This window comes from Xiphophorus couchianus, chromosome 21 (genome assembly GCF_001444195.1).
Source record: "Xiphophorus couchianus chromosome 21, X_couchianus-1.0, whole genome shotgun sequence".
Classification (NCBI taxonomy): Eukaryota; Metazoa; Chordata; class Actinopteri; order Cyprinodontiformes; family Poeciliidae; genus Xiphophorus; species Xiphophorus couchianus.
Genome location: NC_040248.1, coordinates 21,277,210 through 21,289,838, shown reverse-complemented (window position 1 = coordinate 21,289,838; position 12,629 = coordinate 21,277,210). Strand labels below are relative to the sequence as shown.

Here is a 12,629-nt window from a genome sequence, read left to right as displayed (position 1 = left end):
TCTAGTCAAAGTCCAGATCCAAATTGTTCAGAGAATCTGGGAAGAACACAGAATTAATTTTCATAGATCATGCTGAAATCTGACTGAACTTTCAATATTTTGCAGATATTTTAGTGTCTAGATGTGGAAAGCTTGTAGAGACGTAACCAAAAAGATGAACACTGAGGTATTTTCCTTTCACTTCATGTTGGCCTGTCACATAAAATGCCAGTAAAACATAATAGTTTGTGCTTATAAAGGGAAAAAGATTCAATAGGGTGTGAACACTAAAAAATGTCATCTGAAAATAATGAAAGTCAAAGGAAAATGAAATCTTGAACATGGATGTTAATTAGCTTGGATGACAAACTCTTACATTACGTTGGTTTTAGTTGAACTCAAACATGATCTATTAATGGCACACAGCCAACCGTCTGAGAGCCTGGCTGTTTGTCCTCAGACTGATGTTGATGGACTCATGTTGTTCCAGCTTTTGATCGGCTGGATTTCGCTCAACAGGATTCTGTGTGAGGCGTTTCAGCGTCAGAACTCACGTAGCTGCTATGACTACTTCCTCTGTGGTGACCGGCTGAGTCCTGGATCGGTCCTGTGTCCGCCTCAGTCTTCTGTCCACTGCTGCATTCCTGGAGCGCGGTTTGGGAATTCCTCCATCAATGTTCTTTTCCAGTTCCTGGAAAAGAAAAGAAAAAAAAAACACAGGAGATTATCATAAATAAATACAGTAAGCCATGTAGGATCATCTCAAATGGGAAGACAATGTTAAGGGAAGAAATCAATTTTATTATATCAGCAAGATCAGAAATCAGAGTAAGAACTTATTATTTAATTAGCTAGCACATTGACCCATAACAACCACCAACTTGTTGTGTTTTATTTGGATTTTATGAAACACATCAACACAAAGTAGAGCCTGTAATGTGAAGTGGCAGAAAACTCACAGTTTTCACTTATCTCACTTAAACACATAACTAACATGGGGCCCAAATTAGTCATATCAGGCTAGAGACACACTGTTCTAATAATATTTGTTTTAGTCCAAATATTGAAAAAAATTCTAGATCAGGTATTGGTGACAATGTGCCCGATCCATAAAAGTGGATCTATTCAGTCTCATTCTAAGCTCTGTGCTCTGAGCAGCATTATGCTTCATTATTTATCTTACATTATGTTTAGAATTTTCTGTATCAGACTGTTATCAACCAATACCAAAACTCGTATCTGCATCGGAAGTAAAAAAAGTAGATAGGTGCATCTGTAGTTTAAACAAAGGTTAGGTTCTAAAACAATGTTTAAAACTTTGGACATGTGACAGAGAACTGCTTAATCCATCAAAAATGGAAAGAGTATGCAAACCAACCAAACCGTAATTTAAAAAATAAAATAAAATGCATACTTGTTTTTCCACTTATTTATGCACTACTGTGTCTCAGTCTGTCCCGTACATGGAAACAGTCAATACACAACATCAGATAGAGCTGATATTTGTGTCTTTTATTAATAGCACATGTCTGCGAGTTCTGCATTTGAAACCAGGATGTAATTTAAAGTAACCAGAAGGCCAAAGGGCACTAAGGAAGGAGCTGCAACTCACCCTGAAAAGAGAGCGCTTCGCTGCCACGCTCAGTTTGGCTCGATCGTCCAGCTTTTCATCATCAGCTACACGAAACAGTGAAGCACAAAGAATAAAGGTTGGAAAATCTGTCCTTACCCGATAGAAAAAATAAAAACAAATCATTTGGTTCAGCAAAACTACTGTAGATTTGTTGCCTCTAAAATATTTACTGATATCCCTCTTCAGTGAGGAACTATAAAAATGTTAATTGGTCACACTAATGTTCTGAGCAGATTCATTCAGGTATGTTAATAAAGTAATGAGAACGCTATGGTGCATGTGGTGTTTGGCCTTTGTAAATGAGAGCACTGTAAATCAACATCAATATAAGTAGTAGGTGTTAAAAACATGTTGGTGGTGCATGGAAGCAGGTGGAAATTATCACTCCCATAAGCCACCTACAGCATATTGAACAGTGGGGTTGAATTTGCTGTTGCACTTCATTTGAGATCCGAGTTACCGTTTTCAAATCACAGACATGTTTTCTTTAAAAATCGTAAAGTTCTCATTGTTTTAGTTTCACAAAAACAACTGTTGATGAAAGCAGCATAAAATCAGATTCCTGAGCTGCAGTTCAGACACTTTCAGGACACTTACTTTCATGTTTGTTCAGCCCAGATGCTGAAGAAAAAAACCCCCCAACTCTGTGCTGGGATCAATTATCCAAGGTTAAAATCATGGGGCAGGAAAAGTTTGTTTATTAATTCCATGAGTTGGATAAAGTCTAGCAGATGTCAGCTTTAACTATTTCTCTCGTGTGTATGTCGATTTATGAAGCTCCTAAAGTTCAGACCTGAACTTGTTAGATGGAATGTGCAAAATATAATCAAACTAGTGTTACTACAGGATAATCTTTACATTTATTCCAAGTATACGTCTCCATGAAAAGATGTCATTTTATAGCTGGCAGCAAAGATAAACCATTAAACATTAAGACTTGAGATCTGCAGGTGTGTGCGTCATTACTGCGTACACACACACACCCGTTGTGCAAGACACATGACATCACCAAACAACTATTTCCTTTGATTGACTCAGCTGCACATAAATCTTGTCAGTACAAAAGTGTCCTGGCTGAAAAGTGTGTTTATGAGAACCAGATGAGTTGCTTTTGCCCTGAGAGTAGCTGCTGTGTTATGCTACTGTGAGCACCGTTAATGACTCTGAAACTCGACTCTAAAGTGTTTCCCTTCATTTTATGAAATAAAAATCTCTGTGCAAACTAAAATAGTCCTACTGCCTTAAAATATGTGAAATAATAGCAGAAAAGATGACACTCAACAACAGATTTATAGAAGATATGCAGCGTCTTGCTGGAAACACTGAAGGACCTCAACTCCAGTCTGCTCCGTCCCTCTTGTCACTCAATGCATTTCCATTACAAACATGAGCAAAACTTTGTCAATGTTAGGTGAATGATGAAACTCACAACTGTCTTCATCTTTTACGCTAGTAGTAACTTTCTGTTGTCTACTACATGACTTGTATGATGCGAAAAAGCAGTTTTGCAAAATTTTGATGCAGCCGAAAAAAAAACCCCCACCTCATCCAAGCAAAAAATTAATTAATTAATGGAGACCGTAGTAGCTGGTGAGATGCAAATCGATGATTCTGTTGTCAATCCTTGAGACGCAAACCTTTTTGCTACAACCGTAGATGCATTTACCAGCTAAATAGTGTCTTGATAAAGGGGTATGGGCTCCAGAAGAGCACTAAATCTGGAACTTTGCCTTTTGATAAAGCTCCAAGTTCACAGATTGAAACAGGACCTGTGTAATGGAAAACGAGACCCAAAGCCATCTATCCATCTCCAGTCCAATCCTACAGTCAAACAAACACCAAGAGTCTAACTCCTATGCTTGAGAGAAAGACTAAGCCCAACTCTAACAGACAATGCAAGACACTTGACCACAGCTTTAGAGAAACCAATTCATCTTATTCAGTTGCTTAAATTTACACCATTTGATTTAATGTTAATCAGAACATGTCTTGTTGTCAGAAGACATTACACATGGGAAGATTGTTGGTGGCGTTCCACCTTTTCCATTTCATCCGTCAACCATCAGCTGTTGTGTGAACTACAGTCAAATGAAAACTTTTCATGAGTGAAAGATCACTCATGAATACACCAAGTCCTTGGAAAGCACATATTTGAAAACAGTGAAAATCTATCAACTTAGCTTGTTCTGATATTTAGGATCTACTCAGAAATCTCTCTTGAATCAAACAGAAACATGACTTACCTTCTGCGGAGGCAAAGTCTGAGCTCACACAGGACCTTCAAAAGTGTAAAGAAAAAAAGAGAAAATCAGTAAAAGCTACTTTTCAAGTTGCAACAAAATAAGAGTAGAGACTGATTGTGAAAGAAGAGGCAAAGAAAGTTAGTTGCTTCTGGTTTGCAGGGAAGAAATGAATGGAACAAGGCAACAGCAAAGCAGACTGAGTAGGAGCATTAAACGGCCTTAAGGAAGTCCGTGCTTTTGTGTGATCTTTGGCTCTTATTTCTCACAATGGTCAATTCATGCTTCTGAGCTGTGGTCACACGTCAAGATCGCTGCCAAAATCCAATTAGAGGAACGTTTGGTCGTTAAGCTTCCTTGTTTCCTAATGTTGTTAGAGTGAGGGGCAAAATTAAAGAGTGTGTTCATGGTCGTTTATCAAGTTACTCCTATTGGGTCAGATGGAAACCCAAACAAACATAAGATTCTCATTATGGATTCAAACATTAAATAGTTGACAATACAGTGCAAATAAGAAAATCAGAACTACTCACCAGAACAGGATTAAAAATAACATATCTGATTATCTTAATTTGATTAACATGCAGTCATGAACATTTATTTAGCATCCTCTCTCCGAGTCATGCATTCTCGAGTGTAAAGAAATACCTATGAGTTTCCTGCCGTTCAGCAGAAGTGACAGGCTGAGTCCTAAACCTTTCTGAGGTCTTTCGACTCTCCCCAGGACAGATATAGAGCAGAGGCTGGTGCCCCCTTTCCCTAGCACCTCTCCAGGGTGCCTGGTAGACTCCATGTTCACTCGGATCCTTAAGATCACTGGAGGGAGTGCAAAGGGAGAGGGGTCACCAGATAAAGAGCCCAATGGAGAACAAAGCGATATGGTGGCACAAATGTGTCTTTTTAGACACACCTTTATTTCAAGTCCAGCACAGAAGCAATGCCATGCATGAAAGTTAGCAGTGAAAGCTGGGCTGATGTAGAACCAGGCACAGTTGGGATTAAGGACGTAATCGTTCCACACGAAGCCTAGTGTTAGCTTAGTTAGTTGATTAGCGTACGGTTTTAAGAGTTTAGTAACTGCAAGCTCTAAATATGCTTTCATGTCAACTTCACACACATAATTTAGTAGCTTGTTAGTGTTAGTGGCCAGCTGATGTTAGTTAAGAAGCTTCCACAGCAGCCAGGCGGTAAGCAGCGGTGATGTAACATTCAGCTTTTCCACCTACAGGTCGTTCCTGCGCCTGCTTGGAGGCGTGGTGGTGCTCTCCATGTACGAGTTCCTGAGCTTGGCCACAGACACCCGATGGTCCTGTTGACTCTCTCTGGTCCCAACACCATCACATTCTTGGACTTCTCTGAAGTCTTGCAGCTGAGTGCTCCTTTGACTTGAACTAACATCTGACACCAAGTGGTTGACAGCAGTCCTGGAGGTGGGGATGCTTTGGATTACATGGGGATGGATGTGGGTTGCCGTCGGTACTTTGTGAACATAAATGACAGTTTCTTGCCCTCGAGGTCTCCACTCTGTTGGGTGCAGAGAGGCGCTGTGCTCAGATTTCTCTGTTCTGGCTCTGCCCGTTAGTCCAGATCTTGGGTGCTCCTCTAGAGCAGCATCCCGAGCCTGGCTGAGGCTGTACATTCCCATTTCCTCCTCACTTCTTCCTCTCTGTGGGTCCTCCATACTTCTCTCCCTACGACGGATCTCTGAAGGCAAGACAGCTTTCCTGCTCCTCAGGAGACCCTCCGTTTTCACCCCTTCCGTTTCCTCAGTCTCATCAGGAACGGTCCACTTTTCTTGGTCCTGCTCGGCTCTGATCGTTGGACCAGAGGTCATAGACAGGTAACTTGGGTAACCACCAATATCCTCTCCTCCTTTGTGACTAGATCTGCTGAAATGACCTTGAGGATCGTGATAGGAGTGGAAGTAGGTCTGCTGGGGGCCTGCTGGCTCTCCGTGGTAGCGGCTTGGAGCAGAAGTCTGGGGTCGGTGCTGAAGCGGTCTGTGGTATCCAGAGATGTCTGTGAACTTTTCCGGCTCTGGATTTCTCTGATGCCCATCCTCTCTGGCAAGCCTCTCCCTAACTTTTATTCTTCAGGGAAACAAAGAGCTAGTTACCATTTGGGAAATGTTGGTGGAAAAACAGCAGCAGATACAAACTCATAATGGAAAAACATTGTTAAGTCAGCCTGGCTGAAAATCCAAAACCTGCATTGCCAAGTCAGGCTCATCAATACATATATTGTTATTCCCATTCCATTATTGTGCATCTTTTACAAAGAAAGTAACCAACAAACTACAACATCATCATTAATAAGTACTTTGTTTCATCCTATATTGAGCATAACCAGAGTGGGTAAATGGCTTGAAAATAGGGGTACACCAAGAAATCAGCAAAGATTTTCTTAATTTTGGGAGATTGGCTCTTGGCAGATTTCCACATCAGTCACTGTCCACTTTTGCTCTGCTGTGAGAGAGGAATGATTGACAGACCCACAAACGAGGTGGTCAGTTGAGTTGATTGTCACCCCACTGCTGCCAGCTTGTGGGTTAACTTTGCTGCTATTTTTAGTGACTTATCAGACAAAAAAAATTACCGTAAGTGAAATCTGTGTTGGCCAATATTAGAATTGGCAAGTCTAAAGATCTGTGATTGGTCAGGAAACTGCAATCGGTGCACCCCTACTTAAAAACAATGTTGAGGCTCATCAAGGTGGACGATACAGAATCCACTGCAGTCAGAAAATGCTAACAATGGATGTAAATCATGATTTTTAATACATGAATGAGAAAGTATCTTGCAAAAAGTATTGACTCCTTGTCCTTTTCAATTTTTTTCACAGTACAAACAACTGGAGAGTTTTACTGGAATTCTACATTAATTCCTTTCTATTTCTATTGTAGAAATAGAAAGTACGTTTGTACGATTGTACGTTTAGTGCTTTACTGTAGGAAGGTGAATTAATGGTCAATTCTCCAGTAATTTAAAGTATCCAAGAGGTTTCCTTCCATTCCTCACCACATGATGCTGCCACCACCATTTAAAAGCTTTCATTGTGTTAAACTTTGCCAACTTTATTCCCAACATGTCTCATCTACAAATTAAGTGACTTTTGAAAACAAGATAGATTTTTATTTTTTAAGAAGGTGGGGAAATCATGTAGACATTTCCTCCCACTTCCTAATTACCGCTATGCATTTCTTTGTGTTGATCTTTCACAATAAAATGCAGTAAATCTTGAGCTTATAAAGTGATTAGAATGTAAAGAGCAAATGGATATAAATACTTTTGCAAGGCACTGTATACAGTAGGATGCACACAAACTGCACAATCAACACATATAAGAGCAGAGGGTAAGTAACAATAGAAATCTTTCAGTCAGTTATATTTTGTATAAATATTAACCAGATACCAGGCAAATGAAGCGTGAAGAAGATGGAGTTATGGTCCGATGGGCTTATGAAAGTGAAGATGATGATGTCAGGTGATCCAATTTCTCTTCTATTTAGGGAACTAAATGGAGCCTAAACTGAGTAAATGGTATGACAGTCCTGGGTCCCTGACAGGTTCAGAAGAGCTGCTCATGAAGCCTGGTGAGTTTGGGTTTTAGTCCGGCTCAATGAGGGGAGGGGGACACACAACCAGCCTTTGTGTGTGTACCTTGAAGGCCAGTTGATGAGGGTGTGGGTGTCACCCTCAGCATCAGTCTGGAGGAACCAATCAGCGCTAAAGGCCACTCCTGAACTGCTCCATAAAGAAATCCAGTGGGAAACACGAGTGAGTGACCAGGTATGTGGGGAAAAGTTTGCAGCGGTCTACACACCACCACATTACACACACATTGAGTTTGACCACAGTAGGAATGAACCTGGTCACCAGAATTAAAAAAAAGAAAAAACAACCTCTGCCTGGTTACAGAGTTCACCATTTCTGTGGTTTTAGAACATACCTTAGCTACAATGAAATCCCCCAATCTCTTATGTAAGGAGCTGTGGTCTTCATGTTCACAATCCTTTCATGTAAAATATAATTTTCTACACACAGAAAGATCATTTTCCTTCTCGTGATTAAACAAAGTCACGAACAATAACGTCACACACAGCTGAAGATAAATGGACTTCAGTTGGAGGAACTTAGGACTTAAGACCAAAAAGACTAATTCAGATCAGATGAATATCCCGTCCCGTTTAGAATAAATAGCAGGTGGGGAATTATTGCACAGTCACATATTTAGGTCTGTGTATAACCCGAGCTTCCACTATATATATCTTAGTCAAGCCAGGAGAGTAATTGCTTGCCAAAGGAAAAAGAGAAATCCTACAACCACTTATATCTGACACCACTCCGTTTTTGTTTATAATTTGTGAAGAAGGAACTTGTGCCAAAAGTCTTTTTTTTTTTAGAGGGGTCTGTGTTTCCTTCAGTGGATTTTGCTCTGGAGATCCCACATTCAAGGGGGTGAACAGGTTACTCAAAGGGGTTGGTTGGTTGGTTGGACACAGCGCAGTGTGAAAGAGAACCACAGCAACTGGAATTGTAGCAAATGTTGCCAGACTAACGGGTGGGAAAACCCCCTTAATTATGTGTTTTACAGTCACATGGCATCGTTTGATAAAATAGTCAAGTAACTGTTACCTTGATCTGTCATTAAAAAAAATGCTACACTGTATATCAAATGAAATTTGACTTTATAATTTAACGCCTTAAAATCGGGCCTCTGCCGTTTTGAGAAACTCCTGCTCTTTCTGAAACGCCGCCTTCAGGAAGTCATCACAACATCGCTCCTCTGTTAACCTTTTAATGTTTTTTTTAACCAGCATTTCACTGAGGAGTAGTATTTTACATAATGCTGCCTCTTTAATATACTTCTGTCCAAACGGAAAAGCTACTTTGAGAAGGTCAAAATGGACTTTTGAGGTTCAGGTTCAAATCAAACATATCCTTAACTGTTTCTCCCCACATTAGCCCCACGGATCCCGGGAGAAGAGGTTTTCTTCGTTTCTGTATCTTTATGCTGGGCTGGTTTTGATCAAACCCAGCTGTGGGTCAGAGGTGTGACCGTGGAGTCGCGCTGAGGCAGCCTGTAACAAACATCCACCCCTGCACCATAGGAAGTTGCTTCCCAGCCAAGTTTTGAAATCTGAGAGGGACACTGAGGACAGATTGAGAGGGTGAAGCGGACATGAGCGCAGATGGATGAGCACCGACAGTCTGGTCGTGTGAAGAACAGAGCAATGCATCTTCATAGGTTTGTTCTGTAGCTGCACATAGCAGGGTTATGGGCTGGTCAATGTTTGGGTTGGGTCAGGGAGCTCTTACAACACATCAGGAACATTTAGAGGTGCTCACAAATTCCTTCAACACTTACGTCTGCACGTAAATCCAAACTGGCTGAATTCTACGATTTTTGTGGAAGCAGAACAATCATCTCTTAGTGCTAAGGAGATATTCCCTGGTTGAAATGAAAACTTTGAGCATGCGAGTCAGTTCTAAACAAAAACAGAATTCAAAGCAAAAGTTCATTCTGGTCCCTCGAGCACCTCGGATCATTTGGCTGACACTGTAAAAATGACCTTGCCCCAACTCACTTACTATGCTATGAAATAATTAAACCCAACTTAAGAATTTATGCCAGTAAAGTTGACATTTGTGCTGTTCCAAAAGCAGAGATTCACTTTTAGAGCAACAGATGAATGCAAAACCAGAGGCTGGCATCGTCCCAACAGCCATGGAAATCGCTCTTATGAAACAACTTAGCCAGGAGCGGCTCATTTGGGAACTTAAAGAACAAAACATGTTTCCTAAGTGAAATAAAACCGTAACATGCAAATATATTGCATACAGTATGTAGATATAGGTAGAGTATAGATAGTTTTTAATGACAAACACATTAAAAAAAGTTGGCTCATGTAATCACAGCAAGTAAAACTATTTAAGAAAGCTACAACGGTGCTCTCCTTCAACCCCGTATAGTTGGGGATGAAGGGGAAGAAATTTCTTACTGTTATCTATTAAACAAGCCTATCCTACTGAAACATGCAAGGAGTTCCCCGGAGGATATCAAGAGTACTCACCCCTGCCTGCTGAGGATGCTGTGTGCCTGCTGCTCGATGAACATATCCCCAGGAAATGCGGCATGTTTGGGTGAGGAAAGTGAGGAATGCCTGCTCATCTTTGGTGAGCTGGGTGGCAGCGATGCCACAGGGTCTTTAGCAGGCATCCTGGCAGAGAACGATGATGTTACATCCATGTACGAAGTGGTGGACTCGGGCGGAACGGCTCGGCGTTGGTTCTCCAGATTCATCAGCCGCTCCCGCTCGGAGAACGAGTCCACCCTGGTGTGAGCCACGTCGTAGACCGGGTCAGGGTGTCTCTGGGGTGTCGCATAGCTGCCTGGCTTCGGGCTACCGACCACAGCACCACTGTAGACGCTCAGGTTGGCATCCCTGCCTTCATCCCTTAAAAGTTCTCCTCTTTTGCGGCTCTCTGAGCCGTCGGATTCTTTCCGTATGCGGGTGTAGCGTGTCGCATAATCCGGGTCAAGGTCCTGATCCAAGGAGATGCCGTAGCGTTCGGCCAGTTGCCTGCGGCGCTCTGCCTTGTAGCGGGCAATGCGTGCAGCTTTGGACTCCTGCTCTGGGGCAGCAGTGGTAGGTAGTGAACTGTGAACTGGCTCGGTGTGCATGGAGGACTGAGTGTCGGATCTGAACTGACCTCTGGACTCTCGATCGGGAAACTTCACAGGCTGGTCTGGGTTCTCAAAGCCTTCCATGCCGTACCGCTGAACTGTTACTTCACAGAGAACAGCACATAATGTTCTCTGTAGTTAGTAATTCATCTGTATAATAATTCATCTTAATACTCACCAGCATGAGACTCGCAGAGGTCGGACGCCCTGGTGTAACGTGGCATGTCTTCTTCCAGAAGCCGATTGGCCACCAAGTTGGGCAGCAGGGACTGATGAACTTCCCCGTCAATGCCCTCCAGTCTTCGAGCGATGCGTTCCTTTCTTCATAGGAAAGGAAAGAACCGTCAACATCCAGACATGTTATCACTCAGCTCTGAGTACATACTGTTTTTAAAGACTCTTGCAGCATGGAGGGAGTGGGTTTATGATCTTACCTGTTCATTTCCCAGTCACTTGTACTTGTGGTAATGCCTTCAAAACGTTTCCTTAACTCAGACACTTAAAAGAAGAGAGCATTAATTTTAGGAAATGAGAATCTTAAATGAAGTTGCTTTTGAATACTGAAACATTTACAGTGCTATGATTTTTTTTTTTTTTTGCTTTGTTGTCAGAATTATCTTTCAAAAGATCAAAGATAACCTGAGTAAATACAAAAAGAATTTTCAAATCCCAACTATTTGGAGACAAAAAAAAAGAAGCTATAAGCAACCCAATCTGACCCCATTTGAAAATGTAATTGCCCCCCTGACCTAATAATAATATGACATATTGTTTTCAAAGCTAAAATACAAGACATGCTCCTTTAATAGTTGGATAAAACAAAATCTCGTGACATGAGATCGTGATGTCTACATGTTTCAGATATTATTACTTGACTTAGATATAAAGGGTTGAGATCTTGTATTATTGTTTAAGACTCTTATTTTAATTTAACAAAGGCTCTTAAGTGGCTGTGTTGCTGACAAGCTGATGAAAAGATTATCAGCCGAGACGACAACACTTGCACAAACGAATAAAAAATAGCCTCCACTTTGAAAGTGAATGGCATCTTTTTCAGGTACTTAGGCAAAACCCAATTTCATGTGTGGCTACAGCCCTACCCTCCTCCAATGAAGACACATAGGATCAAATAACCCAATGTTATTTACCTTTGGGGAGACCAACATCTATATCCTTGGTGCTTTTGGCCGGATCGTCTTTTTCCTCGTAGGAAAATTCCTTCGGGAAGCTGAGGAACAAAATGATCAACTCTTACTGAAATAGGTGTGAGACATTTTTTTTTTTTTTTTACACCCTTTCGGTGGTGCTGTGAAGATCAGGAAGAGTCAGTCAACTTTTAGTTGTACACCCTGATCATTAAACCTTCAACCTCGCACTGACACAAAGAATCATTTTTGTCACAACACAAAAAAGTCATTTAATAATATTAGACAAAAGCACAAAATTGCAGCAGAGTTATAGCAGGCTTGGCAGGACGTGTCCAATAACAGGATTAGGAAGAAAAAAAAGAAAACAAGATCTTGTGATTTTATCTATTATACCAAGAATGGTTGTGAACAGATACATATACTAGGTACTTTTATATTTAGCCAGTATTTGTTTTCATATTGAAATATTTCAACATATGATTCTGAAATGCTGCCTTTATCTATGCTATGGTTTGCAAAGTTCAGGATTGGGTTGGTGTCTCCAAAGGGGCTCCATACAGCTCCAGGAGGAACTCCAAAAAGCCTGGCTGCATGAATTAACATCACACTGTGTTATGGTAAATTACATCCCACAGCAACCAGGAGGCATTTCCTTAAACTAGTCGCCCGTTTCTCAGATCAAAGTCTAGGATTCAACAATAGCTGCATTCCCATTGACCATAAAACTGTTCATAATGGAATTACAAAAATAAATTTGCTTAATGGAAACATGGACATTTCGAAAGAAACTCTTTTTTTATATAAGTTTTGCTGCTAGGTTGAGGTGGTCTTTCAGCTTAGGTTAAACATTAAAAATTACATAGCTTTATGTTATTAAAGCTAAAGTTTAATCAGTAATACTTTTATAACAAATTTATGTCAGTTCATGAATTCTTGGTTAAT

At 40.9% G+C, this 12,629-nt stretch overlaps 1 protein-coding gene across 16 annotated transcripts in view; it reads right to left on the bottom strand.

Moving 5' to 3' along the window:
- Positions 1–12,629, bottom strand: part of svila (supervillin a) — a 70,219-nt gene that overhangs the window by 27,120 nt on the left and 30,470 nt on the right. For 12 of the 16 annotated variants that reach the window (XM_028005702.1, XM_028005712.1, XM_028005697.1 and 9 more), the window contains exons 3-12: positions 11,688–11,767; positions 10,974–11,037; positions 10,718–10,860; positions 9,926–10,643; positions 7,512–7,595; positions 5,079–5,942; positions 4,501–4,668; positions 3,856–3,890; positions 1,592–1,656; positions 534–670 (exon numbers count right to left, since the gene is read on the bottom strand). In XM_028005702.1, the coding sequence (XP_027861503.1) occupies positions 534–670; positions 1,592–1,656; positions 3,856–3,890; positions 4,501–4,668; positions 5,079–5,942; positions 7,512–7,595; positions 9,926–10,643; positions 10,718–10,860; positions 10,974–11,037; positions 11,688–11,767 (2,358 nt within the window). The remainder of the gene's footprint in view (positions 1–533; positions 671–1,591; positions 1,657–3,855; positions 3,891–4,500; positions 4,669–5,078; positions 5,943–7,511; positions 7,596–9,925; positions 10,644–10,717; positions 10,861–10,973; positions 11,038–11,687; positions 11,768–12,629) is intronic. The other 4 variants (XM_028005699.1, XM_028005709.1, XM_028005706.1 and 1 more) reach the window with 4 other exon arrangements.